The following is a 27,683-nucleotide window of genomic DNA, read 5'->3' as shown; positions in this document are numbered from 1 at the left end:
AAAACATAAATGAACAGAGGGGCTGTTATTGTGTGGCAAGCCGTGGCCAGCCCCAGCACGCACCTAAGCCCTACGCCCAGCATTGCTCACCACCCCTTCCTTTCAGCAGCCTGGTTCCCCTGGCCTGCTCAGAGGTGCTTCTCTTCGGGCAGGAAGGTGGGAACTCCCAGGAGGCCCTGGCACAGACCTGCCCTTACAGAGAGAAGTTGGGTTATGCTGTATCTGATGCTCCCTGCAGCACAGTTGAAACCTGTGGCAAAAACACATCTCTGCAAGGAGCAGCAGAGGCACCTGGCAGCACCCTGCACTCCCGGCTAGAGAGGCAGGTAGCCTGACTGGGGGGCCATCTACTAGCCAAATTGTGAACTGTCACCATAGGGTCTTTGGATGACGCTCTGTTCAGAGTCACAGATTCCAATGCCAGAAACTGGCACTTGATCAGCTAGTCTGCCCTTCCTGCATAGCACCGGCTGGCGCACCGACCCCGAATAATCCCTACAGCAGAGCTTTCAGAAAAACATCCAGTGGTGACAAATCCACCAAGCGTTCCTGGGAAATTCTCCTGGGAAAAAGGGAGGCTGTGTTGCTCTGTGTGTCAAGAATGTATGCAACACACACACTCCCACAGTGTGGACCTTTGTCTCCCTCTAGTGGCTAGACCACATATAGCGATTTAGGACTCTGCCCCTGCTCTGAGCTACCAGGAACAGCCCTTTCCTTTAAGTGGCAGAAACTGGTGCTTTTAGATCTAGAGATCGCAGGTTAATTTCCTGCAGGTGTCCCAAACAGGGCTACACTGCCTCGAACCAGCAGACCACTCGGCTCCCAGAGCCAGGCACAGAACCCAGGAATCCTGACATCCAGTGCTTTAGTGCTGGCTCACAAATAGCTGGTCCTGCACAGGATAACAGCAGGCCTCTCCCAACGTTCCTCCTCCAGCTGCAGTGGGTGGAGATCTGGGCTGCATATCTGGAGGTTATATGTTCAAACTTGGCTAATGGCCTGTGTGGGGCAAGACCACTGCTTGTGGGTGAAGAGAGCAGAAGACTCGCCCTGTGTGAGCGCCACATGGGTCAGAGATTCATCGAACTGACGTCTCTCTCCAGAACACAACTCTGCTCTCCTCGGTGGCACATCAGCACTATGGGGGGCTGGCTGCCTTAGGGTGTTGCTAATGAGCTACAGAGCCTTCCAACTGCAGGGGATGTGTGTGAATCCAGCCCACATCACAGAGATGAACAGATCTTTCCACCCAGTGGGCATTTGGTGGCCCCTAGCTGGGATGTTTGCTGGGTCTCAGTCCCAGCTCCCATGTCTCTGGATAATGAGGACGTTATCCCATCTGATGGCTGGGCACAACATTCGGAGACAGAAACTCCCATGCTTCAGTGCAAGAGCCAGAAGCCACTCCAGGGATTTAGGAAGAAACTTTTCTGATGGGAGGTTTACTCCCGAATTGCCTAGTGGAGGGTTTCAAACGCCTTCCCTGCAGGAAGTGTCTTGTCCGGGCCCCTGTCAGGGACAGCACACTGGACTAAATGGACGGGCGTCTGATCCAGCCTGCTGATTCCTGTGTTCCTCTGCTTGGCCAAGACTTGCACAGGCCCTGCCATAACAGCTTTCATGTAACGTCCATGTCAACAAGTATCAGGAAAGCCAAATGCTCACTCCACGAGCTGCCTGATGATGGGATCGCGTGTAGTCCACAGAAATACGGATTCATCCCTCTGATCATTCAGGCCTGTCCAGAAGGCACCCCTGAAGTTTGAACATACCCAGTCCTGGAAGGAAATGGGACAGTCTCAGGACTGAGGGGCAAGACATCCTCTTACACTCCTGTGTAGGGTAGCCAGACGTCCCGTTTTTAAAGGGACAGTCGTGTATTTAAGCCCTCCTGCAAGTGTCCTGACTTTTTCTTTAAAACATGAAAATTGTCCCGCATTTTCTGTCTCCCCCTATCAGTACTGGCAGGTCCTGCTGCTGGCTGGATCCTTGCTTGTCAGCCGTCCACCCCAAGCAGTGAGTGGGGGGATCCAGGGGCTGATGTTGGGTGTGGGTGTAAAAGGCTGGTGGTGGGGCGAAGATGCAGCACTCAGGACTGGCCGCTCCCCCTGCTGAGTTGTCAGCGCAGCCCCCACTGTATGCTGGCTCTCGGCCAGCAGGGCCCCACCCCATGTCCCATTTCCAGCCAGCACTGGCTGCACGCTGAGAGCTGCAGCAATTGGTGAATGCGGACAGGCGCCGGCCGCTTAAGTGTCGCCTCTTCTCCCCCCCCCCACCCCATCTGCCCTTTACATGCTCCCCGGCTCTCTGTCCTCTTCCTGCTTTTCCCTTTCACCTCCTCCCCCCACCCCCCAGCCAGGCACATCCTGCTTCCAGCTGTGCGGAGAACCAGCCCCCGGTGGGTCGGAGCTGACAAACAGCCTGGCCGGCAGGTTCCTTCCTTCCCCCCCTGCCTCTGGCTGGGCCAGCACCCGGGAAAGCCCAGGACCCTCAGGCCCAGGGCACTGGACAGGAGGAGCCAAGCCCTGCACATGCCAAGGCTTAACCCCTTCCTGCCCACACTGTAGCCGGGGGACAGGAGGCAGCTGGGTTATGCTGGTGGCCAGCAGCAGCCTGCAGGTGTTAGCTGCCTTTCGACACTGTGCAGGTAGGAAGGGACAAGCTGCTTCCAGCCACGTGGCGGGGGGGGACAGAGTGAGGAGGGAGGAGAAGAGATGAGTTCTGCAAAGACATGGGCCAGGTCACTCCTTCTCCCTCTCCCCCACAGCTGAAAGCAACTCCTGTCCCTTCCCTCCCACACAGTGACAAAAGGCTGCTGCTGGCCACATTCTGGTGTGAACTCTGACAGAAATCAGGTGTGCCCCCACCCACGTTGCCTCAGGAAGACACAGCACCAGGCACCTAGAGAGGCAGGTCCATCCTGAATGGTTGTAGAGGACAACCTTGGTTCGAGTGATCATGAGCTAATTCAGTTCAAACTAAATGGAAGGATAAACAAAAATAGATCTGGGACTAGGGTTTTTGATTTCAAAAGGGCTAACTTTAAAGAATTAAGGAAATTAGTTAGGGAAGTGGATTGGACTGAAGAACTTGTGGATCTAAATGCGGAAGAGGCCTGGAATTACTTTAAGTCGCAGCTGCAGAAACTATTGGAAGCCTGCATCCCAAGAAAGGGGGAAAAAACCATAGGCAGGAGTTGTAGACCAAGCTGGATGAGCAAGCATCTCAGAGAGGTGATTAAGAAAAAGCAGAAAGCCTACAAGGAGTGGAAGAAGGGTGGGATTAGCAAGGAAAGCTACCTTAGTGAGGTCAGAACATGTAGGGATAAAGTGAGAAAGGCTAAAAGCCAAGTAGAGTTGAACCTTGCAAAGGGAATTAAAACCAACAGTAAAAGGTTCTATAGCCATATAAATAAGAAGAAAACAAAGAATGAAGAAGTGGGACCGCTAAACACTGAGGATGGAATGGAGGTTAAGGATAACCTAGGCATGGCCTAATATCTAAATAAGTACTTTGCCTCAGTCTTTAATAAGGCTAATGGGGAGCTTAGGGGTAATGGAAGGATGACAAACGGGAATGAGGATATGGAGGTGGATATTACCACATCTGAGGTAGAAGCCATACTTGAACAGCTTACTGGGACAAAATCGGAGGGCCCAGACAATCTTCATCTGAGAATATTAAAGGAACTGGTGCATGAAATTGCAAGCCCGTTAGTGAGAATTTTTAATGAATCAGTAAACTCAGGGGTTGTACCGTACGACTGGAGAATTGCTAACGTAGTTCCTATCTTTAAGAAAGGGAGAAAGTGTGATCCGAGTAACTGTAGGCCTGTTAGTTTGACATCTGTAGTATGTAAGGTCTTGGAAAAAATTTTGAAGGAGAAAGTAGTTAAGGACATTGAGGTCAATGGTAATTGGAACAAAGTACAACATGGTTTTACTAAAGGTAGAACGTGCCAAACCAACCTGATCTCCTTCTTTGAGAAGGTGACAGACTATTTAGACAAAGGAAATGCGGTAGACCTATTTTACCTCGATTTCAGTAAGGCATTTGACACGGTTCCACATGCGGAATTATTAGTCAAATTGGAAAAGATGGGGATCAATATGAGAATTGAAAGATGGATAAGGAACTGGTTAAAGGGGAGACTACAACAGGTTGTACTGAAGGGTGAACTGTCAGGCTGGAAGGAGGTTACTAGTGGAGTTCCTCAAGGATCGGTTCTGGGACCAATCTTATTTAACCTTTTTATTACCAACCTTGGCACAAAAAGCAGGAATGTGCTAATAAAGTTTGCGGATGACACAAAGCTGGGGGGTATTGCTAACATGGAGAAGGACCGGGATATCCTACAGGAAGATCTGGACGACCTTGTAAACTGGAGTAATAGTAATAGAATGAAATTTAATAGTGAAAAGTGCAAGGTCATGCACTTAGGGATTAAGAATAAGAACTTTAGATATAGATTGGGGATGCATCAGTTGGAAGCAACAGAGGAGGAGAAGGACCTTGGGGTATTGGTAGTTCACAGGATGACTATGAGCCGCCAATGTGATATGGCCGTGAAAAAAGCTAATGCAGTTTTAGGATGCATCAGGCGAAGTATTTCCAGCAAAGATAAGGAGGTGTTAGTACCGTTATATAAGGCGCTGGCGAGACCCCACCTGGAATACTGTGTGCAGTTCTGGTCTCCCATGTTTAAGAAGGATGAATTCAAACTGGAACAGGTTCAGAGACGGGCTACTAGGATGATCCGAGGAATGGAAAACCTGTCATATGAAAGGACACTCAAAGAGCTTGGCTTGTTTAGTCTAGCCAAAAGAAGGCTGAGGGGGGATATGCTTGCTCTCTATAAATATATCAGAGGGATTAATATTAGGGAGGGAGAGGAATTATTTAAGCTTAGAACCAATGTAGATACAAGAACGAATGGGTATAAACTGGACATTAGGAAGTTTAGACTTGAAATTAGACGAAGGTTTCTAACCATTAGAGGAGTGAAGTTCTGGAACAGCCTTCCAAGGGAAGTAGTGGGGCAAAAGACATATCTGGCTTTAAGATTAAGCTTGATAAGTTTATGGAAGGGGTGGTATGACGGGAGAGCCTAATTTTGGCAATTGATCTTTGATTATCGCCAGATAAGTATGCCCAGTGGTTGGTGATGAGATGTTGGATGGGATGGGATCTGAGTTACTGCAGAGAATTCTTTTCTGAGTGCCGGCTGGTGAGTATTGCCCACATGCTCAGGATTTAGCTGATCACCATATTTGGGGTCAGGAGGGAATTTTCCTCCAGGGCAGATTGGCAGAGGCCCTGGAGGTTTTTTGCCTTCCCCTGCAGCGTGGGGCATGGGTCACTTGCTGGTGGATTCTCTGCAGCTTGAGGTCTTCAAACCACAATTTGAAGACTTCCATAACAAACCCTTAACCTATGCCTGAGTTATAGAAGTGGATGGGTAGGGTTCTGTGGCCTGCTTTGTGCAGGGGGTCAGACTAGATGATCACATTGGTCCCTTCTGACCCTAGAATCTATGAATCTATGAATCCTGGGGCCCAGCCAGGCATGGAGGGCAGAGAATGCTGGGCAGGGAGAGTTGGGTTGGTCAGCTACCCACTCCCCTTTGTGAGAGAGGTGTACGGGAGTGTGTGTGCATCACCTCTCCCCACACGGGGGCTGGTTGGGGGGGTGTCACCTCTCCCCGTGCGGGGGCAGGATGGGGGCGTGTGTCACCTCTTCCCGTGCGGGGGCAGGATGGGGGGTGTCAGCTCTCCTCATGTGGGGGTGGGATGGGGGGGTTTTCACCTCTCCCCGTGCGGGGACAGGATAGGGGGCTGTGTCACTTCTTCCCGTGCGGAGACAGGATAGGGGTGTGTGTCATCTCTCCCCGTGTGGGGGTGGGATAGGGATGTGTGTCATCTCTCCTTGTGAGGGGGCGGGACGAGGCGGTGTCACCTCTCCCCGTGCGGGGGCGGGATGGGGTGTGTGTGTCACCTCTCCTCATGCGGGGATGGGATAGGGGTGTGTGTCACCTCTCCCCATGCGGAGGCAGGGTAGGGTCTGTGTCACCTCCCTCCATGTGGGGGTGGGATGGGGGGGTGTCACCTCTCCCCATGCGGGGGCAGGATGGGGGGTGTGCCACCTCTCCCCGTGCAGGGACAGGATAGGGGAGTGTGTCACCTCTCCCCATGCGGGGGCAGGATGGGGGGGTGTCACCTCTCCCCGTGCAGGGACAGGATAGGGGAGTGTGTCACCTCTCCCCGTGAAGGGGCGGGATGGGGGGGTGTCACCTCTCCCATTGTGAACTCCAAAGCCTTAAAGATAAGAAGGCAAATACAAAGAATCCAACTGCCCAGTATTTCTTTTTACCAGGGGCTCAGTCAACTTGGTGTTAATTTGAACGTTTGTACTGCCTAGTTCTGACTGGTTGCCGTTGTACTCACTTGAATAAGAGTAATTTTGCTGGGTGTCCCGTATTGAGCACAGGGAAACATGGTCACCCAGCTCCTGCACCACATTTCAAACAGTTGGGCCTAGAGATCACAGCAACGCTGAGTCCCTGCAGCGCAGGGACGAGCTCAGCACCTCTGCATCTGGATGCCTGACATTAGGCAGCCCAGTGTGAAGACAATGACCTGTGAGAGATGTGGGGGGGCTTGTTTCCTACACACACAGTTAAATCAACCTATTCTGCCCCCTTCCAGTTCTTCACACCCTGGTCTATGTCCTCCGGCTCCTCTTGGTTTCAGTGTTAGGACTCTGCCTGTTCAGGGTGCTGGGCGGCTGAGTTCGATGGCCCTAGATCAGAGCCCTGCCCCACCTCATGTCCTCTTGGAGGCCTGAGGCACATGCTAGTCCAGTGGGTCTCTGGTGCTCTGCTGGGTTGGGCCAGGAGCGGCACCAGGGTTTTTGGCACCCTAGGTGGGGGTCCGTCCGCGCTCCCGGTCGTTGGCGGCAATTCTGCAGTGGGGGGCGGGTCCTTCCGCACTCCTGGTCTTCGGGGCACTTCGGCGGCGGGTCCCGGAGCGAGTGAAGGACCCACTGCAGAATTGCCGCCGCCGACCCAGAGCGCGGAAAGACCCCCGCCGCCAAAGGCAGCAAAATGCCGCCCTCTCAAAACCTGGCACCCTAGGCGACCGCCTAGGTCGCCTAAAGGGAAGCGCCGGCCCTGGGTTGGGCTCTCTGGCTCTCACCTTCTCCTGGCGCGAGGTCAGATACAGCAGCTCTGTCTGTCTGAACTGCCGACACATTCGCAGCCCCTCCTGCCAGGTGCTGCCGGCCAAGGACGAGTCCAGGTAGTAGCAGCTACCATTCCAGTGTCTCCAGCCAGGCTCCGTGGGGCAGCGGCTCCAGGGAACTGCCATGGAGAGAAAACACTGTCTCAAAAACAAAGGCTCAGCAGTTGAGCGTCCAAGCAGGCACAGCACTCAGCACTTGGGGGGAGGAAATGATCAGAAAGAACCACAGAACCCCCCACTCAGTCCAAACCCAAACATGGCCCATCTCTGGGCCCAACCTGCCTCTAAGGGCAGACACACACACACATCCCTGGGTTAATGCCCATGCACTCCTTACCCACTCTCACCCCTTTGGTCATTTCAGTCCGAGCTCACGTTCCCACTTTCAATTTTCTATTTATTTACCCAGATGGGAGCTGGGCTATAGCGTACCATGCTATTCTAGCACAGCCCCACACAACACGCCATGGCAAACAGCATACTGGGCCAGGCCGGGCTGTGTCTGCCACAGGGGGCAGGGCCGTGTCTGCCACAGGGGGCTGGGTTGTGCCAGGCTGTGTCTGCCACAGAGGGCAGGGCCGGGCCGGGCCATGTCTGCCACAGCGGGCAGGGCTGGGCTAGAGCCCTAGCCTACTTTCTCAGTATTCAAACCTGACCTGCTTTGCTTCTTGCTTCCTGCCACTGGCTAAGCTGTATCTGCTCTCTGACTTGTCCTGCTCTGGGGACCTGTGCCCATGTACTCAGAGCAGTGGGGGCCCCTGGCTCGTAAGCACATACTGGAGGTGCTCATCAAGTGTGGCTTGAGGAGACCCTGTGCCACAGACTCCTGTCATCCCTCTCGGGAAGTGAGTTCCACCCTGGTGGCCCCTCACTGAGCTGAGATCTTCCCACAATTGGAACCGAACTTTCCTTGGCCCAGGCTTTGTCTGAGCCCTCGGGTGGGCAGCTGGTTGCTCTCCTTTGTATGTCAGAGGTCCCTATACCCAGCCCTACCTCTGGCAGAGCATTGGAAACCAAAACAGGCACCTCCAGTGAGCAAAGGTGCCAAGGAGCCAGAAGGACCAGGGAAGTGCCACCCCTGCCAGCGTTCTTCAGACCCAGCAGCACCAGTCAGCACTCACCGGTACGGCCCGCAAGCAGGGACTCCCTGGCCCAGCAGCAGTGTGCAGCAGCTTCCCCAAGTGAAGGTCCTGTAGCCAGCACAGGCCTCTGGCCAGACCCAGGTGCCCACAGTGTGATTAGCCTATAAGAACTGCCACCATTCATGTCATCACACCAGGGCAGCTACAGCTGCAGTATAGGAGTCACGACATCTGTACCCTGGGCCGGCCATGCAACAGGCTCACAGGCCATGCTCTGAGCACAATGAATTGTTACCATGCAGGAGCCTTCAGCCCCCTCTCTGACAGGGGCCGGGGCACTCCCCCCACCCCCATCCACAGAGCCAGCACTGGAGACTGGGGAGCTCCCCTTCCCGTCCCCCCCCCCGCTCTTGGGGCTGGCATAGGAGACGAGGAACCTCTCCTTGCCCGCACCGCCCTCAAGGCTGGCCCAGGAGACCAGCTGCCAGACCAGGCATGCAGTATTTTCACACCAGGTTTGGTAGCTGCTGAACGGTGAGTGTTACTGAGTCTGGCTCAGGGCTGCCCGGCTCCCTGGTCAGTGCCTGGTCCGTGTGTGGTGTCCCAGGCTGTCCCGAGGGTCTCAGCACTGAATTCTTCATTGGGGCAGCCTGGCAGGTACGTACCCACCACTCCTTCGCAGACCCAGGGCTTGAGTCCTGAACAGTTGGACATGGTAAGACCAGAATCCCCCGGGACTCCGATGCTCAGGCAGCCTCCCGAAAGGAGCGGCACACCAACCAGCCTGAGGCAGAAGCACAGGACGGTCTCTCCAGCAGCAGCCAGAGCCTTGCAACACAGGAGTGCAGGGAGCCCCTACAGCTCACACCTCAGGCCAGGGGAACCCTCAGGAACCCCTCCCGTGGAAAGGGCCACAGCCTTAGCCCACTGGAGAGAGACGGGTATGGCGGGCACCTCCACCTGGGCAGGATGCACCGCACTTTGGGCCTACTGATGGGAGAAAGCAGCATGGAAGAGGGTTCAGGAGGTACCTCAGTCCCTGAAGAATGGAGAAGGCTCCTGGCCCCACGGGCAGGGCGAGGAGGGGGAGAAACGCCCCAGGTGCCTGTCCCCATGGGCAGGGCGGTGAGGGGGAGAAATGCCCCAGGCACCCAACCCCACAGGTGAGGGAGCAAAGGGGGATGCCACCCCATGTGCCTGATCCCCCAGAGGAGTGCTGGACTCACCTACCGTCCCTCACAGTGCCCTTGTACACAGGCCATGCTAGCCGCTCTGTCTGCGAGGGTGAGCAGGTGAGTAGGACTGGTGGGAGAGAGGCCCAGGTCTCCTTGCTGCAAGACCAGGCCCAGCTAGGGTGTGAGCGCTGCCCTTTGAGCAGCAGGACCCCCAGGGTATTACAGCCCCAAGGACAGCAGGCTGCGCTGAGCAGCTGGAGGGCAAACCCACCTGTCTGTGTGTGGGCATCCCCACCCTAGGGGAACACCCCAGCACCCCCTAGCAGGCCCATCTGGCACCATCAGCTACACGCTCACCAGGGGGCAGCACCATCTGCGTGCTGAGCCACTGCCCACATCCAGCTGCCATCACCATCTAGGTCATTCAGCCCAGTCCAGCTGTCCCTCTGCACCATGGCTCTCACCCAGGCCTGTGGGGAGTTGGGACCTGCATCAGTGCAGGGCACATCTCCACTCTTCTAATCAGCAGAGCTTAGGGAGGGTCTGGGGGGTGGTAAGTAGCCAAGGGCAGCCCAGAAGGAAGGAGACAGGTAGCGGGAATCCTGGGGCAAGAGGCACGGGGTTTAATCAGCCAGGAGGAGCTCACCCTGCCCCATGGCCCCTCTGAACTCCTTCCCGGCTAGCCGGCATTCTGCTACCCTGCACACAGCCTCGGGGAGGATGCAGGGGTGTATCCAGACTTCCCGTCCCACCACTCAGTGACTGGAAAGGGGACAGCACAGGGAAATGGCTGCATGTGTCCCCCTCTAGAGAGGGGACTCCTCCCTGGAGCCCTCCCCATGGGGAGGGGTGCTCACTCTGCTCACTGCACTTGCTGGGCACATTGCTGCTATCCCTTCCCCCTTCCCTCCAAACCAGCTCCAGCCAGGACATGCCCCAGGTCACCCACAGGTAGGCGCCCAGCAGCCAGAGGCCATGGGCCCCTGTGCACGGGAAGGATGTGCTGGATGTGAGGAAACAGCTCACCCTCACAAGGAGGACAAGCCAAGAGCCAGAGGAAGCCCCTCCGGGCCCCTCCCACCCCATGGACAGGGAGCAAGGGTGTGGCCGGGACTTTGGAGAGCCCCGTCCTACAGCAGCTTCTTCCCACCCAAGATGCTCAGCTGGCCCTCTCACCCCTTCCCTGCACTGCTACCCCACCCACAGACACAGCAGGGGAAATGCAAGGCGGCTCCAGGGCATTTCACTGCGGTGACTGTCAGTGAGCAGAACCTGGGGAAAGGAGACCTGGGCCCAGGAGTCACCTTCCTTCTCTCTCTCTCTCTCTCTCTCTCTCTCTCTCTCTCTGTCTCTCTCACACACACACACACACACACACACACACACACACACGCCAGGGTTTGGAGTTAGGAAGGCTCCTCAGTTTCCTCCCTGCTTCCTAATCTGTTCTGCTCAGGGAGGGGCCCAGGTGTCCTGCCTCAGACCATGTACGGCCCCTGTACCTTCTCCTCTAGGCTGTCAAGAGCCAGCAGCCCCATGCCTTCTCCAGAGGCACTGCAGGCTGCCTCCGCTTGCTGCCACGTCTTGGCATCACTCTCCTCCACATAGTAACAGTGTCCATCCCAGTACCACCAGCCAGCTCCTTCAGGGCACCTCTTGCTCACGAGACCTGGTGAGGCAACAAGGACATGCCCTTTGGCCAGGGCCTGCAGTCCTTGCCCTCTGACTTGGCAGGGCCTCCCCATATACTGCAGTCACACTGGGGGATCTCTGTGCTGTCAGGAGATAAAGAAGCCTAGTAATCCGATCGGTGTGTTGGGGCCTGGCCAGGCTGGCCTGTGGAAAGCTGGAAAGGAGACTGAGGTGACAGAAACCATCCTGAACAGAGACTGGATCTTGCTGGGGTACAGTTTAGACATTTAGATGTGCATTGTCACTTTCATGTGCTTGTAACCGTCTCTGCCTTTATGCCTTTTCCTTGGTATCATCTGACCAGGCTCTTTGGTTAATAAACTTGTTTCACTTTTACTATGAGCCAGGTCAGTGCTGGGCTTGAGGAGAAGGGTGTACTTACCCAGGTACATTAATCAGCTGCGGTGCAGTGACTCTTTAACAGAGCAGTGAAGCTCCTATCTCCTGTGACTGCACCGTGGTACGGGCTGTGCCCTGCAGAGAAACAGCTCTGAGGAGCTCGGGGGCAGGAGTTCACTGGCTGTTACCTGCTAGGCAAGGTCTGGGCCAGGAGGGCCTCGAGGAGTTTGCTGGGGAGGCAGACAGGCTGGTGTGGCAATCTAATGCCTACAAAGCTCCCTCTTGCTGTGGCAGGGGAGTAACATGATGGCTCCCAGCTCTGGGTACTCCAGCAGAGTGTTACATACCCTTGCCTATGCAATGTTTCCTTCCCCTGAGGGGATCCCGGTGCACCCATCGAGGGACGGGCAGGCATTGCAGGGTATGGTGGTGCCTTCCCACACCTCAGTACTGGCAGTGCATCCTGCAGTGGGCATGCCCTCACCAGTGCCACTGTGCAATCCAGGGAGGGCAAGGGCCAGGGGCTTGGCCTGCCTTTCCCAGATGCTGGCTGCCAGCCGAATGTGCGCAGGAGACGAAGTGGTTCTGGGCAATATGAGAAGGAGCACAGCACACAGGCTGCAGGGCACAGAGCTGTCCCTGCACCATCAGCCACGGCTGCAGCCTGGCTGGCATCTACTCCAGGGTATCCCTGAGGGTAAGAACCCCCCAGACTCACCCTGGGCCCCACAGAGCCAGAAGGGTATGGGGTTCTCCTCCCAGTGGTATGTTTTTAGGCTACACCAAGTGGTGGGCGGGGGGCTTGGGACTGGTCGCTCTGCCCTTCAGCTCAGCCCAGCTCCATTCATCTCCTCCCCCCTCCATGTTAACTGGGCTCCACCCCGTCCCTCCCCAGGTAGCAGAATCCAGTGCATGTGCCTCCCATCAGAGCACTGCACACACACCCAGCCCCACCCCACCCACACTGGGGGGGAGGGCACCCTTACCATGTAGACAGGAAGGGCCAACCCTGCGGACACAGCTCAGGAGCCCTTCGCAGCGGCCACTCAGGGGGTTACAGGTGCGAGTGTCGGGGCAGGGTAGGCAGCGCCTTGCACACCTCACGCCGGAATAGCCAGGGGAGCAGGCTGCAAAGACAAGCACACCAGTCACAAAGTAGCATCACGGGGTTGATCAGTGATAGGGCCCGATCCTGCTCTCGCTGGAGGCAAAGGGAGTTTCACCAATGCCTGTTGGAGCAGGAGCAGACCCTGCGTGTTTCAAACTAGCCTGGGCCCAGCCTTGGAGAACCTACAATCGGGACCCAGTCTGCCCCTTCCCCAGAGGGTTGGGCAGCACCTAGCAGGGCTTTCCAGACCCACAGGAGCCCCAGCAAACGGGGCTTAGCCCCACGCAGGAGAAATGCCCAGCCACAGGGCAGCCCTGACTGCTGCCCCCTAGGACCCACCCAGGAAAGTGGGGCCTGACTACCTGACTTGATGTAGAGGGTGGCACCAGAGCCAGGACTGTCGACGAGCACCGTTCCATTCACCGTGTAGTAGGCACCATGCAGCTGCGTCACCCCGGTGCAGTTCTCTCTCTGCAGGAAGCAGAAGTCCTTGGCTGCCCCCAGCGAAGCATGTCTCTGCCACACAAAATCCTGGAAGGAAACAAGCAGCTTCTCCCGAAGAGCTGGCAGCTCCACCTCTGCAAAGATGGTTCCCCGCAACCCTGTGAGTGACAGCCTCCCTGCGCACACCCGCCCCCCACAGCAACAGCCTCCCTGCACACACCCACCCCACACAGCAACAGCCTCCCTACGCACACCCGCTCCCCACAGCAACAGTCTCCCTGCGCACACCCACCCCACACAGCAACAGCCTCCCTGCGCACACCCGCCCCACACAGCAACAGCCTCCCTGAGCACACCCACCCCACACAGCAACAGCCTCCCTGCCCCCCCCCTTGCTCCCCACCACCAGCAGCTCCCTGGGAAGAGACAGGCCAAGGTCAGGCCCTGTCCCCACAGTTCTGCTCACAGCACTCCCTGTACACGCCAGGCCTGGCCCTGCTCCAGGGAATGGGTGAGGGCTGCACGGGAAGGTGAGCTCCTGGGGCTGCCAGGGGTTCCCCTGCATTGACTAGAGCTGGCTGAGGAGCTCTGGAGGCCTGGCAGATGAGCAGCCTCTGCGGGCACCATTCCCGCTGGGAGTCTCAAGCACCTGCATGTACCTGTACAGCCCCACAGATGCCACAGCAACGGCCCACAGAGAAACTGGGGGTTTCAGGTGAACTAGAGGGGGCTGTTTTTCTCAGCCCCGAGGGCGGCCCAGCCCTGGCACCTTGGTCCATGGGCAGGTGGGAGTTAGGAGCAGTTGGGGCTGGGAACGTGCTCTGCACAGCCTTGCAGGCCTGGGCTCAGCAGCCAGCCCCAGTCTCACAGCAGCGGCTGGGAGCTCTGGAGGGAGCTGGCTCAGCACTCCAGGACCGAGGCAGTGAGATTCTCAGCACTGGGCCATGCTGGAGCTCAGCCAGGGCTGGCCTTACCATGAGGCGAGCTGAGGCGGCCGCCTCAGGTGCCAGACTGTGGAGGGGTGCCACTAGGACCCAGAATCGAGACCTATCAAAGTTTTGGCCCAAGCGAGGGGCCATGGGGGCATCATTTGAGCTCCCCACCTCAGATGCCAAAATGTTGTGGGCTGGCCCTGAGCTTAGCCTAGAGGGGCAAACAGTTAGATTTCAAATCCATGGGTCTGACTCCTCTCAATGCCACCCCCAGAACTCCCGTAACTGCAGCGGGCAGACTCCTGATCTCCACAGCATGAGTGCCAGGAGAACCAGGCTATTTGGCTCGGATAAGAGCTCCCCGCTAGCCAAGCGAGCGGGGAGCCTCCAGAAACAAGCCGTCCCCCCTCCATGACCCAGTGGCTGATTCGGTTGCAGGGCGAGGGCAGCGCTGCTCGGGTACAGCAGGCCCTGAGTCCCTGACCCACAACAAGAGCCACTATCAGTACTAGGCATCCCACCCTACCCGGATCAGCCACCAAACACACCGAGCTGCTGAGAAAGGAATGCAACAGACATCTCCCTTGCACGGCCCGGCACTAATCGCCCCTCCTGGAGAGCCCCTTGAGGAGAATTGGCTCAGGTGTCTGGCAGCTGCTGAGACCGAGCCCTACTTCTCCTCACGCAGCGACTGGCCAGCAAGTCTGAGCTGCCTCCGCTCTGCGCTGCAAGGCATGTGGAGGGCTCTGCTTGGCAATCCCTGCTAGGAGCTTGCCGCTGGAGCATGGGGAAATGGCCCACGCTCCCCCTGGGCTCCCTGACTCCCTGCCCCCCTCACACAAGCAGAGAAAGCTCCTGCAGGGGAGACCAATGCTCTGACCTTCTGCTCGCTGGCAAGACCAGAGGGAGCCCGAGGGGTGGCGCTTCTCAGGCCCTCTGCCTTCGGAAGGGGTCCTGCAGAGCTGAAAGAAGCAGAACAGGAGTATGCTGAGCTGAAGAAACCTTCTCCAGGGCTAAAGCTGGAGAGGGGCTGGCCGCAGGGCCAGCACAGGACAGGGCCTTGAGCTGAGAAAGGCAGAGGCGAGGGCATCTGGGAGTTGCAGAGCAAACTGTGCTGGAATAGGAAGAGTCCAGAGCCACTCCTTCCATGCTCTGTCAAGGATGCGCCAGAGCTCCCTCAAGGTGGAGCCCTTCCCTCTGCCCTGTTGCTGCCCTCCTCTGCACACTCTGGGAGGCTTGACCCCTGGGGCAGATCACAGAGGCTGCCATGAGCACAGGCTGCATGGCCCGTTCCCCTGAGCCGTTCCTCCATGTTGGTCAGCTCCAGTGCAGGGGGGGTTGGGACCCGACAGACAGAGGGTCCCTGCCCTGGAGGTACTGCAGGGATTTTCTGCTCTTGCAGAGTGCAGGAGCAGCAGGGAAACAAACTATCAATTCTCTGGGTCCGTATCACCCAGGAAGCCCTCTCCTGTGCCCCCCTCTCTTGGCCCCCAGGAGATGCCCTTCCATGCGCTTTGTGGGCCAGTCTGGGGCCAGGTGGGGGTGAAACAGGCTTGGCAACAGTACCACACTCCATGGGGCCAGGAGACCCCTTCCCTCTGGGTCATCTGGACTGAGCAGCTGCAGGGTGGCACTGCACCTATAGCGTGGTGCTGCCATAAGGAAGGAGACTAGCAGAGCACCAGCCATTGCTGAGAGCGTGTTCCTGACTGCACATGGTACGCAGGGTCCCTTCCCTACAGATCCCTGGGAATCCTGGGTGAAGGGGACAGAGTCAGACCTTGGAATGCCCCAGCCCCACCTCGCAGCAGAAGCGGTGCTGGAGAACACCACAAGTGGAACCTCACAGAGGTCTCCTCCCCACTGCAGGAGCAGGTTGGTGGGATGGAACCTCTGTCCCATCTTAGCCCCTCCTCCAGAGACCCCCTTCCCCAGCTGCCATGATCTCACCAGCACTTAGAATCCCAGAAATGTAGGGCTGGAAGGGACCTCAGTAGGTCAACTGGTCCAGTCCCCAGCAAAGAGGCAGGACTCAGTATCACAGGTGCCGGCTTCCTCCGGGCCCTGGGAGTGCTTAACCCCCCACTCCGCCCCAGGCCCCGTGCCCCCCTTCTCTCTAGCCGCCACCCTGCCCCATTTCTTCCCACCCTTGCTTCACCCCTTCCCCACCTCTTCCCGCCCAGTTCCACCCCCTCCCCCGAGCGCATCCCATCCCCACTCCTCTCCATCCTTCCCAGTGCCTCCTGCATGCTGTGAAACAGCTGACTGCGGCAGCAGGAGGCGCTGGGAGGGGAAGACGTTGATCGGCAGGGGAGAGGCACTGGGGAGAAGGGGGGAAGTTGGCTCCTGGTGGGGGCTAAGCACCCACTAATTTTTTTCCGTGGGTGCTCCAGCCCAGCGCACTCATGGAGTCAGTGCCTATGCTCAGTATCTATAACATCCCTGACAGCTGTTTGTCTAACCTCTTCTTAAAACCCTCCAGTGAGGGAGATTTCACAGCCTCTCTAGGCAATTTATTCCAGTGCTTATCCACCCAGACAGTTAGGAAGTTTTTCTTAAAGTCCAACCTAAACCGCCCTTGCTGCAATTTAGACCCATTGCTTCTTGTCCTGCCCTCAGTGGATAAGGAGAACAATTTATCACCCTCCTTTTTATAACAACTTTTTACGTAAAGGCTTATCATGTCCCCTCTCAGTCTCCTCTTCTCCACACTAAACTAACTCAATTTTTTCAATCTTTCCTTGCAAGTCATGTTTTCTAGACCTTTAATCATTTTTGTTGCTCTCCTCTGGACTTTCTCCAATTTGTTCACATCTTTCCCAAAGTGTGGTGCCCAGAACTGGTCACAGTACTCCACTAGAGAGCTCATCAGTTCTGAGCAGAGTGGAAGAATTACATCTTGTGTTTTGCTTACAACACTCCTGCTAATACGATCCACTATAACCCCCAGTTCCTTTTCTGCAGTACTCCTTCCTAGGCAGTCATTTCCCATTTTGTACTTGTGCAACTGCTTGTTCCTTCCTAAGTGGAGTACTTTGCATTTGTCCTTATTGAATTCCATCCTATTTATTTCAGACCATTTCTCCAGTTTGTCCAGATCATTTTGAATTCTAGTCCTGCTGTTCAACGCACTTGCAACCCATCCCATCTTATTATCAGTGTACTCTCCCTGTGATTATTCAAATCAAATCGCAGCTGAATATATTGACTTGAACCAGACCCAGGACAGATCCCTGCTGTAGGGATGTCACCTGTCCAGGTTTTACGCAGGCAGTTTGGTTTTTGGCTTCTGTGTCCAGATGCCAGTTAAGGTTGCCAGGTGCCCGGTTTTGGGGGATCTGACAAGCCTAAATAGCACCCAAACCAAAAGTCTAGTTACCGCAGGGCGTGGGGAGGTGCTTGGTCATTAACCTCTGCCAGCCCCTACCTGCAGGCAGGCTCCTTGTCAGGCTGAAGCAGCTCCCGTCCCAGCCCCGGAGCAGAAGGAGCCCAGCTGGGGTGTGGGGAGGAAGTGGAGACAATACAGCAAGCGATGGGGCAGGGTCTTGGGGGGGGGGAGAGGCAGAGAAAGGGCGGGGCCTCAGGGATCCAGTTACCCACAATTAGAAAAGTGGAAACCCTAGATCCCTGCTGGACTCCACTCGCTCTGCCCTTCCCGCTCTATTACTACTCTCTGAGTAAGCTTTTCCAACCAGTCGTGCATCTACCATATAATAGGTTGATCTAGGCTGTATTTTCCTAGTTTGTTTATGAGAAGATCATGTGATACAGTATCAGAAGCCTTACTAAAGTTGAGGGGTTTCGCCCCTATCCACAAGGCTTGTTACCATGTCAAAGAAGGTTTGAGATGATTTGTTCTTGACAAATCCATGTGGACTCTGTTACTTATCACCTCATCTTCTAGGTGTGTGGTGGGGCCACCACCCGCTCCTGCCCGGGAGGGGTTAAAAGTAGCCCTGAGGAGGACTATGGCTGGGAGAAAGCAGCTACTAGGCTGATTGGGGAAGCAACCGCAGCTGGGCCATGCCCCAATCAGGCCACAGCTGGCCCTATATAAGGCCAGTGAGCTAGGAGCTTGTAGAGTCTCCCTCTAGCTGAGGTGGGCCCTGGCCCTGGCCGTCGCCGCCGCCTGAGTGCTAGAGGGTACTGGAGTGAAGCAGGGCTGGGAAAGGCCAGAGGAGCAGGGGAGCTCCAGGCTGGCAACTTCCCAGGCTGCAAGGCCTGGTCCTAGGCTCACAGAGATACTGGGAGGCAGAGGAAGTCAGCAGGTCAGAACCCCCTTGCCTATGATGACTGGCTTATACAGACTGCAGTCAGCCCCAGTGAAAGGGGGCTAGATGGTGACTGGCAGTGTCCCGTAGGCTAAGATAAGGTGGGGATAGAGGGTGGGGATTCCCTGGGGAGGGGAGACCCAGATCTGTGGGTTATTGCCTGGAGGGGCAGCACCCCAGGTAAAAGGGCACCAGGGTCCGGGAGGGACACGGGGGCAAGCGGCAAGTGGGACACTGGCCTGCAGAGGGTGCTCCAGAGCTGGAAAGAGCTAATTCTCTGAGATGACCAGCAGGAGGAGCTGCAGGGGTCAGTCCCACACAGCTACACTGGTGGAGAATGTGGGTATAGGTGGTCCATCCCTGATACAAGGGGCGAGGGCAGGAACTGTGAGACTATTGTCCAAATCTGAGAGTTTGGAGACAGAAGATAGAGGACAGTAGAAAACATGGACTGCTATTGGACAGCCTGTGTGGCCCAGGTCGCCGAGCAGCAAGTGGGGCTGCTTCAGCTGCTGGGGGGGAAGGGCACATGGACCTTGTCAGAGGCCAGGCACCTGGGGCTGGAGGCCAGTGCCAAGGCCTAAAGACCGTTTCGCCTGTGGGCGACTGGGACACTTGAAAAGGGAGTGCCCCTACCAGACTGGAGCAAGGAGGCTCCACCCGGGACACTATGGAACTGTGACAGTGCCTCCTGGAGTCATGTGCAGTGATGAATGCATGGCCCCAGTTGTCATATACCCCCAGGAGCAGGATTTGGGGATTCTTTCCCTGGAGGATTTGGAGTGTGTCTGTGAGGTCCCAGGAAGCCATCCTGAGATCTAATGTGCTTTACAAGGGTTTGAGCATATTTCACTGGCACAGAGGATCATCCCTGGAGCAGCAGTGCCTCTCTCCCAGCACCCAGCCAACACTCCCATCTGTCCTGCTGACCTCGCCATGCACGACTTGCTTCCCAGGCACCCTGTGAAGCAGTGTCAGTTGATGGGGTGTCTAGCCCTGGTATAGGCCGGTATTGCACTTACCTGTGGTCTGGACCCAGCATTCTCTGAATCCCCCTCCCCCTCAACCCGGCTGGGTTCAGACAAGAAACGGAAGGGCAACATGAAAACATTTTACAAATACATTAGAAACAAGACACAGGTTTGATACAGGAGTGGGTGGGTGAGATTCTGTGGCCTGCGTTGTGCAGGAGGTCAGACTAGATGATCATAATGATCCCTTCTGACCTCAAAGTCTATGATTCTATGACAGCATTGAGGAGGGAAAGACAGTAACTGAAAACACAGCAATGGCTGAAGCGTTAAATGCCTCTTTGCTTCAGTTTTCACCTACCTATCAAAAGGGAATAAGGACCACTGGGACAGTTCTTAATGTGGTCTTTGAATGCTGAGTGGGAAGTGTTGGCCTGGGAGGACAGTCTGCATTGGGGGATGGGAGAGTGGCCTTGAGGGTGGATACCTGAGTATGTAACACAAGAACCCAGGAAGGGGTTAGAGGCCAGATGACACCTTTTGCCCAGGAAACTGAACAAAGGCTGGGGAGAGAGAGAGTTTCAGGAGCTGGCTGGTGTAATGGAGGGGAGCCCAGACGGTGCTCTGACCCCTCAGTGGGGCTGTGGTGCCCCTGGGACCCAAAGATGGACCTAATGGTGGGGGTGATCCTGTTGTCTGTACCTGCAAGACCTGTCTTGGACTGTGTTCCTGTCATCTAGATAAACCTTCTGCTTTACTGGCTGGCTGAGAGTCCTGGTGAATCGCAGGAAGCCGGGGGTGCAGGGCCTTGTGTCCCCCCACACTCCGTGACAACTATCAAAAGGGGAATAAGGACCACCCAGGGAATTAGAGACCAGTCAGCTTAAATGTGGTAACCAGGAAGACAATGGAGCAAATATTCAAACAATCAATTGGCAGGCACCTTGTAGCCCTGCCTCACCCCTGCAGCACCCCCTGTTGGTCGTCTTGGGGAATTAGCTGTTTGCAGCTCTGGAGCGCCCTCTGCAGGCTGGTGTCCCACTTGCCGCTGGCCCCCATGTCCCTCCCGGACCCCGGTGCCTAGCATTCTCTACAACCCAGGAAATGTCCATATGGACTCCAGACAAACTCAGACAGGAGACAGGATCTCTAACAGCAAACCAACACAGAACAGGACTTCTCTGTCCTGGGATGCGGGTCCACATCAGACATACATCTTCAACCACCATCAGCTCCAGATCCAAGGTTTAGTAAGCGTCTCCTTACCAGGTCTGGGACGGGCTTGATCTCCAGGACTTCAGCAGCCAGATACCTCCTGCAAATGGGCTCTGCTTCACGCTGACTGCCCTTGTGTTCAAGCAACACACAGGCTCCATGCTTGAACACCCAGCCGGCGAAGGGAGGACATTTCAGAGAGATGTATGCTGCCAAAGAACGGGAGTGCCTAGTCACTGTCACAGGCAGAGGGGCAGTAACAAAGCTGTGCAGATGACACATGACAGAATAGCACTAGGGTGCCACTGTAAGGAACAAGACGATGACGACATTTACCAGTGACTCCCTACCACCGTGCTGTCCCTGACCAAGGCTCATCCTACCATCGTGACACTCAGAGGCCACACTGAGCATTCCATGTCCTGGGACAGAGCTACTGGAGGCCCCGAGGGGGGTAGGGGAGCTGGGGCATTTCAAGAGAAAACAGATGATCAGTGTGATGAACAGAGCAATACTGGCCTAGGGATGCCCTGCCCCTCCACAGGTGCACTGCATGGTCCCAGTGGAGGAACAGTTTGACAGAGCCGGGGTAGCCCAGGAGAAGGGGGACTGAGATGATCTAATCCCAGGCAGCATAGAGGATACACTGAGGGAGAAGAGCCTCTAAAAGAGGAGGGGCATATTCAGCTTCGCAGTGAGACAGGCCAGGGGCTGAGGCAAGGGCACCAGCAAACTCTGCTCCACACACTACAAGCTCAGTTAACTTCATCTGGGTGAAAGTCCATCCCCCGGCTCCTCTACGCAGTGCAGTCGCACACCTTCCGTTACCCCAGCACAGCTGGATGTAGTGCAGCCCCTGTGTCCTCAGCACAGTCCCACACCAGGCCCTGGCTCGGGTAGGAGCTCACGAGAATTTGTCAATGCTCGCGGTGCTTTTCATGTCAGCAGCAGAGTTGCTGTGAGATGACCTGGCCTTCGCCTCTTTGTCCTCCCCACATAGCCAGTAACTGCTACCTGCGCAATGCCCCGAGTTCCTGCCCATCTCCCTCTCCCCCATGCTGCTGACCTGCTGCCAGTGTGCCAGCGGCCTGTCTGGAGTACAACAGGCCATCGCAGGTGCCTGTGAGGGGGTTGCAGCTCACTCCAGCATCACAGGCAGGACACTCGGACTGACAGTCCTGCCCCGTATAGCCCAGAACACACCCTGCATTAGGAAACAGACACACATGAACCAACCTCTTCCCACTGAGGGATCCCCTGGGACCCTCCAGCTCCAACACCCTGGTGCACAGCTCTCTGGAGCTCAGCAAGATCACCCCACGCAGGGTCACAGCAGGGAAGTGCTCCCAAGCAAGGGGGAGTGCCCCTCCCAGACTCGGGGAGCAGAGACTGTCTGTGGACTTGGATCCCCTTCAGGGCAAAGGCCCATGCTACAGCTACAGCACCCAGGCTCCCTGACAGCTGTGGGAAAAACCTCCTAGCCCTGCTCTCAGAGGCAAGAAGGCACTGCTGCAGCCTGCAGGGAGCAGGGCAGGTGAATGGTTGCCCAGATACCTGATTTGATGTGCACAGCAGCTGTTGGGTCCATTGCTGGATCCTCCAGGTTCACAAAGCGTGTCCCACGATAGAGGTAATACGAGCCAGCCGTGCTGACCACCGCGCTGCAGCCCCTGCCCAGGGAGGTGCATTGTGCTTTGGCAGCTACCAGGGAGGAGAAGCTCCCCTCTGCAGACAAGCTTCCATAAAAGGATTTCCCAGAGACCTCCACGTAGAACCCTGCAGGTGCAGAGGAGCCCAGCGGGTGGTTATTCCAGGATCAGCATCACACATACTCCATTTGGAAGATCCTCCCAGAAGCAAAGCTGCTGTCTGTGCATCCAAGGTGGTAACATGCCCAGCCTCCCAGCCTGTCCACCCTGCGCTGCCCTGGACACAACAGCACTCGTTGCTCTGCACCACATGGAGCAGTGGTAGAACGAATCAGGCACGCACAGTGATTGATGGCACTGCAGCCCCAGCAATAAAAACACCCAGGGGTGAAAGTAACTTACAGGACTTACCAGTACTGCCGGAGTCCTGAGGGAGTACCGGTAAGAGGCGTAGCCTCTCTAGATTTAAAGGCCCTGGGGAACCAGCTGTGGCTGGGAGACCCAGAGCCTTTAAATCAACCAGGGGCTCCCAGCTGCAGAGGTGGCTGGGAGCCCCCCGGGGCTCAGGGGCAAATTAAAGGGCCTGGGGCTCTGGCCGCCAGGGGGAACCCCGAGCTTTGCAGGGCTGGGGCAGGGATTTAAAGGGCCCAGAGCTCCTGCTGCTGAGGGAAGCCCGGAGCCCTTTAAATCTGGCCCCAGCCCAGCCACCAGAACCGTGGCCAGGATTCAAAGGGCTCTGGGCTGCCTGCAGTCGCGGGGAGCCCCCTAAGCCCTTTAAATCTCAGCTGCGGCAGGGATTCAAAAGGATCTGGGCTGCCTGCAGCCACGGGGAGCTCTAAGCCTTTTAAATCTCAGCCGCGGCCAGGATTTAAAGGGCTCTGGGCTGCCCGCAGCAGCGGGGAGCTCTGAGAGCCCTTTAAATCCCAGCCCCAGCCCAGCTGCCGGGGCCGCGGCTGGGATTTAAAGGGCTCTGAGCTGCCCGCAGCCGCGGGGAGCTCTGAGAGCCCTTTAAATCCGGGCCCCAGTCCGGCCACCAGAGCTGCGGCTGTGATTTAAAGGGCTCTGGGCTGCCTGCAGCCACGGGCAGCCCAGAGCCCTTTCAATCCCCGCCATGGAAGTTGATGCAGTCCAGCACGGGATACTGGCTCTTGCCAGTATGCCGGATCGGACCAAACAGGCTTACTTTCACCTCTGAAAACACCCAACCCAGACTGGACATCCAGGCTCCTTTCCAGAAGCCTAGCAGATGGCTCTGCAGATTCTTACTGTTTCTCTGTGGGGTCTGACACACCCAGCGGTGAGGTCTCTGGCATGGCTCCTCCTTCAGGAAGCCAGATGGCAGCAGCAGGACACAGACCATTTCACTAGGAACCTCTGCTGGGATAATCCATCTGGAACCAGAGAGTGGTGGGGAAGCATCAGTGAGGAGCAGCATGGTGAGGTGGTGGAGTGTCACATCCCACCGCACATATTAGAGGGGTCACTTCCAGGGCACGCGGCTCAGATTAGCCACATAAACACCAAATTCACCAGTAAGAAAGACCTGGCACTGCAACTGAGTGGCTCACAAGGGCTTATGGCTAAGAACTTGGAATGGCCTCTTGCCTGATGTGCACCACAGCTGAGCCCTATCCCAGGCTTCTGGGCAAGGAGATGGAAGTTCCCATTCTCCCTTACACTTCTGCAAAGGTTGTGTGCTATGTCCAGCCATTGCATGTGCGTTCCTGAGCTCAGGGACAGCTGGCTTCCCATTGCCAGGGGGGCAAACTGCATGAGGCTCAGGGCTTCTTACCTTTGCAAATCCTTGTTAAAGGAGGTCCCATCAGCCCATTTGTGCAAAGAACTCCTGCGAATGCCATGCAAACCAGTCCAGACGCTCCAAGACAACTCCTCTTGCAACCAGCTCTAGGGTTAGCAGAAGGCAGCTAGTTCTGTGTTTGACGAAGCACTGGACACTGATGCCAAAGGCTAAAGACATCTCAGCATCTGCTCACCTAGCACAGTCACCTCCAGCTACAAATGCAATTGCCTGCTGTCTTGGATGTCAGCAGCAAGGGATGAGATGTTAACCCTCTGAGCGTCATGTCTGTGTGTTGGGGAGGGAGGTGCAGAGGAAAGATATGTTTCCTGTGACACAAACGCCTCTATCGAGGGAGAACACATCAGACCTATGTCCCAAAGCACCAACACACCTGCAGGGCCCTCTGCAGACAAACTCATGTTATGGAGAAATCCTGATGCAGAGAACTAAGCAGCACCTTATATGACAAAGTGGGGGTGTTCCTTGGTTTTTCAGTGTTTTCCAGTGGGTTGCATGCAGAGGGAGGGGGACTCAGTGTCCCCGGGTGTTACTGGTTTAACGAGGGGAGGGGAGAGGGAGTTTGTTGTTACAGAGGACTGGAGAGGGAACTTGGGACCCCGGCCGATGGCCAGGAGGATGGAGACCCCAGCGACTGGTGACCTGGTGACCCGGAGACTCAGCTCAGGAGTCACAGCTGGTTCTGGCCAGTGGGAGGACAATGGGCTGCAAAGAGAGGACCCCAGTGACCTGACCAGCCAGTTCCAGCCAGAGGAGGGCTGAGAGGAGAGGAGATCCAGGCCTTCCTGTTTAAGACCCTGTTTACCTGGAGAGAAGACAATGGACAGAGGCAGGGCTTGGGGCTGGGGATATTGGAGGCCCGGCTGGGAAGCAGAGGGGGTCTGGGCTGGAGAGGGGGAGCAGGCAGAGCCCACCTGGATGCAGGGGGACTGGGATGTGCTGTGCTGAGAGAGGCCAGGCCTGAGTCCCTGAGAGTTTCCTGTGCTGTGTTCAACTCTCAATAAACCCTCCTGTTTTATGCTGGCTGAGAGTCACTCTGGTCTAGAGATCAGGGTTGCATCAACCCCCTTGGGGGTGGAGGCATGAGGGGTCCAGAGCGCGTGGACTCCCTGAGGGAACCCATGGCGAGAGACAGACGTGCTAAGGCTCAGAGAGGTGCAACTCCAGGAGGTAGATGGGCCTGACCCCGCGAGAGAGAGTCGACCCCCGAGAAGGGCTGTCTCACTGAAAGGGGCAGCCCCCATGGACTGCACAGGGCCATGAGTGGACACGATCTGTGAGTCCGTGACACCTTATCACACCCTTCAGCCACTGTTCAGCCTCCGGGGAATGGTTAGCACTGGAGAGACTCCACTCTAAGGAATCTTGGTTTCAAGATTCTTGGTATCTTCATATGGAGATGGATGTTCAGGTCTGAACTCTTGTGGAAGCACAGGGGAAGAGCAATGAGCAGTGGGAAAGTAGAGCCAAAATTCTCATGGCTATCCCATGGGCAAAGCTAATGGCACAGGGAACTAGCAAGCAAGCCCCCCAGAGAGTTCAGAGGGGGCCAGATGTCAGCGAGCCCTGCGACCGTGGCAGTGGGGACTCCCTGTCCAACATGCTCTGACAACGGCTCATGGGCTCAGTGAGGATTGTCTGCTGCAATTTGTGGCTATGTTTTAACTCGAGTTAACTGACTGCCGGGTATCTTGAGTTAACACACGTGACTGTAAATGCTAATCTGCCTCGACCAGCTAATATGTTTAAATTCCAGCTTGCCTTGTCTGTACTAGGACTTTAACAGGTGCTAGTTAACACAGGTTAGTGAAGAGGTTAACACCACAGCCCTGGATGGTCCCCTGGCACAAGGCAGTCTGATGTTTACAGTCGTGTCAGTTACCTCTAGCCTAGCCAGACCCAGGGCCCAGTTCCTGGGCAGAGGATACTCACCCGATCCTCCGGGCTGCTCAGCGTGAGGAGGCTCCCATTTTGGAATCTCTGACAGTACTTCAGGGCCTGACTCCATTCAAGGGCAGCACCTGCTACAAGGTGGAGGCATTTATTTTTCCTGGATCTCCAGCCCTGGGCTCGGGGGCAATGCACATCTGAGGGAAAAGACAAGGCACATTTACTGAACCACGGCAGGATCACAGTACTCCACCCTTTGGCAAACATCCTCACTGCCCATAGACGAGCTCATCGCTGTGCAGATCAGCTAAGGCAGTGGTGCCCAACCCGCTCAGTCCAAGGGTGGAACACAGCATTTCCAAAGGGCCAAGGTTCACCATCAAAGCTCGGGGCAGCTTCTCTGCCATGTTCTGCTCCCTTTGCACTGCCCCGGTGGCATAAAGGGAGCAGAAATTCCTGCATAGAGATACATACACCTCTCTCTGCACAGGGTGACCATGTTTCCCCAAACTGAAAACGGGACACTTTCCTGAGTGCCCAGCGAGCTAAGCTCTGCACTGCTGGTAGGGGGAGGAGATCTGCACCACACTCAGATCTGCTCCTACCAGTGCCCAATGAGAGCCAGAGCCGGATGTGCCTTATCTGCCTGCCTGGCCACACATCTGGGCAGCTCCTCCTGAGTGGCTCCCCAGGCTGGGAACGTGACAGCATGGTGGCTCCAGCAGGGCTCCTGACTGCCCAACAACACCGTGAGCACCAGACCCGTGTTCTGGATCATGTGCTGCAGGGGGAGCAAATTAAATCGCAGCTGCCAGGCCCCACGGGGCTGGGGGGACCTGCTTACTCCTTGGGAATGGGGCTGGGCGCCACCTGCCCAGGGTGGAGTGAGGGAGCTGCATGTAACTTCCCCTCTAATCCCACACTGGCACTGCCCTAGAGCCCCCTCCTGCCCCTCCCCACTGGCACTGCACAAATGCCCAGTTTTGCCAAAAAAGTTGGGATGTCCAGGACAGAGTTTAAAAAAGGGACTGTCCTGACCAAAATGGACCCTCAGCTCTGCAGCTCTTACCACAGAAGGAGATGGGAGGATTGGGATGCATTGTGTTCTGGGTCCCTGGGGAACCAGCACCAGCTGAGGGAGATTAGAGCAGCCCCCAGGATACCCTAGCCTGCTCCAGGAGCTGGCTGGTCTCACCTCTCCCGGGGGCTGTGTGGGCGCACGGAGCCGTCCGGTTCCAGAGGCTGCCCTAAGCTCAGGCAGAGCCAGTCAAGCCCCTGCTTTCCCTGAGGCTCCCACAGCCCAGCAGGGAAGCAGCTGCAGGAGCAGCCAGAGCTACTCTCCTCCCCCTGCAATGCAGCAGGCAGCCAGTGGAGGAGCTGCTGAGCAGATGCAGCAGGGAAGGGGCAGCGGGTGCTGGGGGTGCTCCTGGCCCCAGGGCTGAGGGGAGCCAGCTGGGAGAGGCGCTGCCCCCACCTCCAGAGAACAGCAGGAGAAATTCACACCCTTTCCTTCTCAATGGGCTGCGTGCTCCAGGGCACGTCCGCTAATCCCAGCCGAACACAGAGCCTGTGGCACAGCACCTTCGAGGCCACTGTTCAGAGCCCTGAAGACAGAGATGGCTCCTGAGCTGTGGGCGGGAGCCCTCTGAAGTGGGGCAGGGGTTCCAAGCGAGGATGCCTCATCCAGCCAGGACCCCTCCTGCTTAGCCATATAGGAAGGGCAAGGTGGCAGCCCCCCTAGCGGCCTGGCCTTGCTTCCAGCAGGAACATTCAGGGCTCTGGCCGAGTTAGCCACTGCAGATATGGACAGGAACCTCCCCTCCCCAAGAGTGCAGAGGGAAGGAGCTGGGGCTGA

General features: G+C 56.5%; 1 protein-coding gene across 1 annotated transcript in view; it reads right to left on the bottom strand.

The window, feature by feature from the left end:
* LOC127036283 (uncharacterized) overlaps window positions 1–27,683 on the bottom strand; it is a 63,758-nt gene that overhangs the window by 15,467 nt on the left and 20,608 nt on the right. The window contains exons 15-28 of the mRNA XM_050927092.1: window positions 25,871–26,025; window positions 23,912–24,024; window positions 23,386–23,510; window positions 22,025–22,246; window positions 21,537–21,674; window positions 20,522–20,679; window positions 14,894–14,975; window positions 13,000–13,215; window positions 12,516–12,656; window positions 11,001–11,167; window positions 9,856–9,968; window positions 8,989–9,107; window positions 7,197–7,360; window positions 1,669–1,781 (exon numbers count right to left, since the gene is read on the bottom strand). Of these exons, the coding sequence (XP_050783049.1) occupies window positions 1,669–1,781; window positions 7,197–7,360; window positions 8,989–9,107; window positions 9,856–9,968; window positions 11,001–11,167; window positions 12,516–12,656; window positions 13,000–13,215; window positions 14,894–14,975; window positions 20,522–20,679; window positions 21,537–21,674; window positions 22,025–22,246; window positions 23,386–23,510; window positions 23,912–24,024; window positions 25,871–26,025 (2,026 nt within the window). The remainder of the gene's footprint in view (window positions 1–1,668; window positions 1,782–7,196; window positions 7,361–8,988; window positions 9,108–9,855; window positions 9,969–11,000; window positions 11,168–12,515; window positions 12,657–12,999; window positions 13,216–14,893; window positions 14,976–20,521; window positions 20,680–21,536; window positions 21,675–22,024; window positions 22,247–23,385; window positions 23,511–23,911; window positions 24,025–25,870; window positions 26,026–27,683) is intronic.

This window comes from Gopherus flavomarginatus, chromosome 17, assembly GCF_025201925.1.
Source record: "Gopherus flavomarginatus isolate rGopFla2 chromosome 17, rGopFla2.mat.asm, whole genome shotgun sequence".
Taxonomy (NCBI): Eukaryota; Metazoa; Chordata; order Testudines; family Testudinidae; genus Gopherus; species Gopherus flavomarginatus.
The sequence above is the reverse complement of the archived record's forward strand: the minus strand, read 5'-3'. Positions and strand labels throughout refer to the sequence as shown.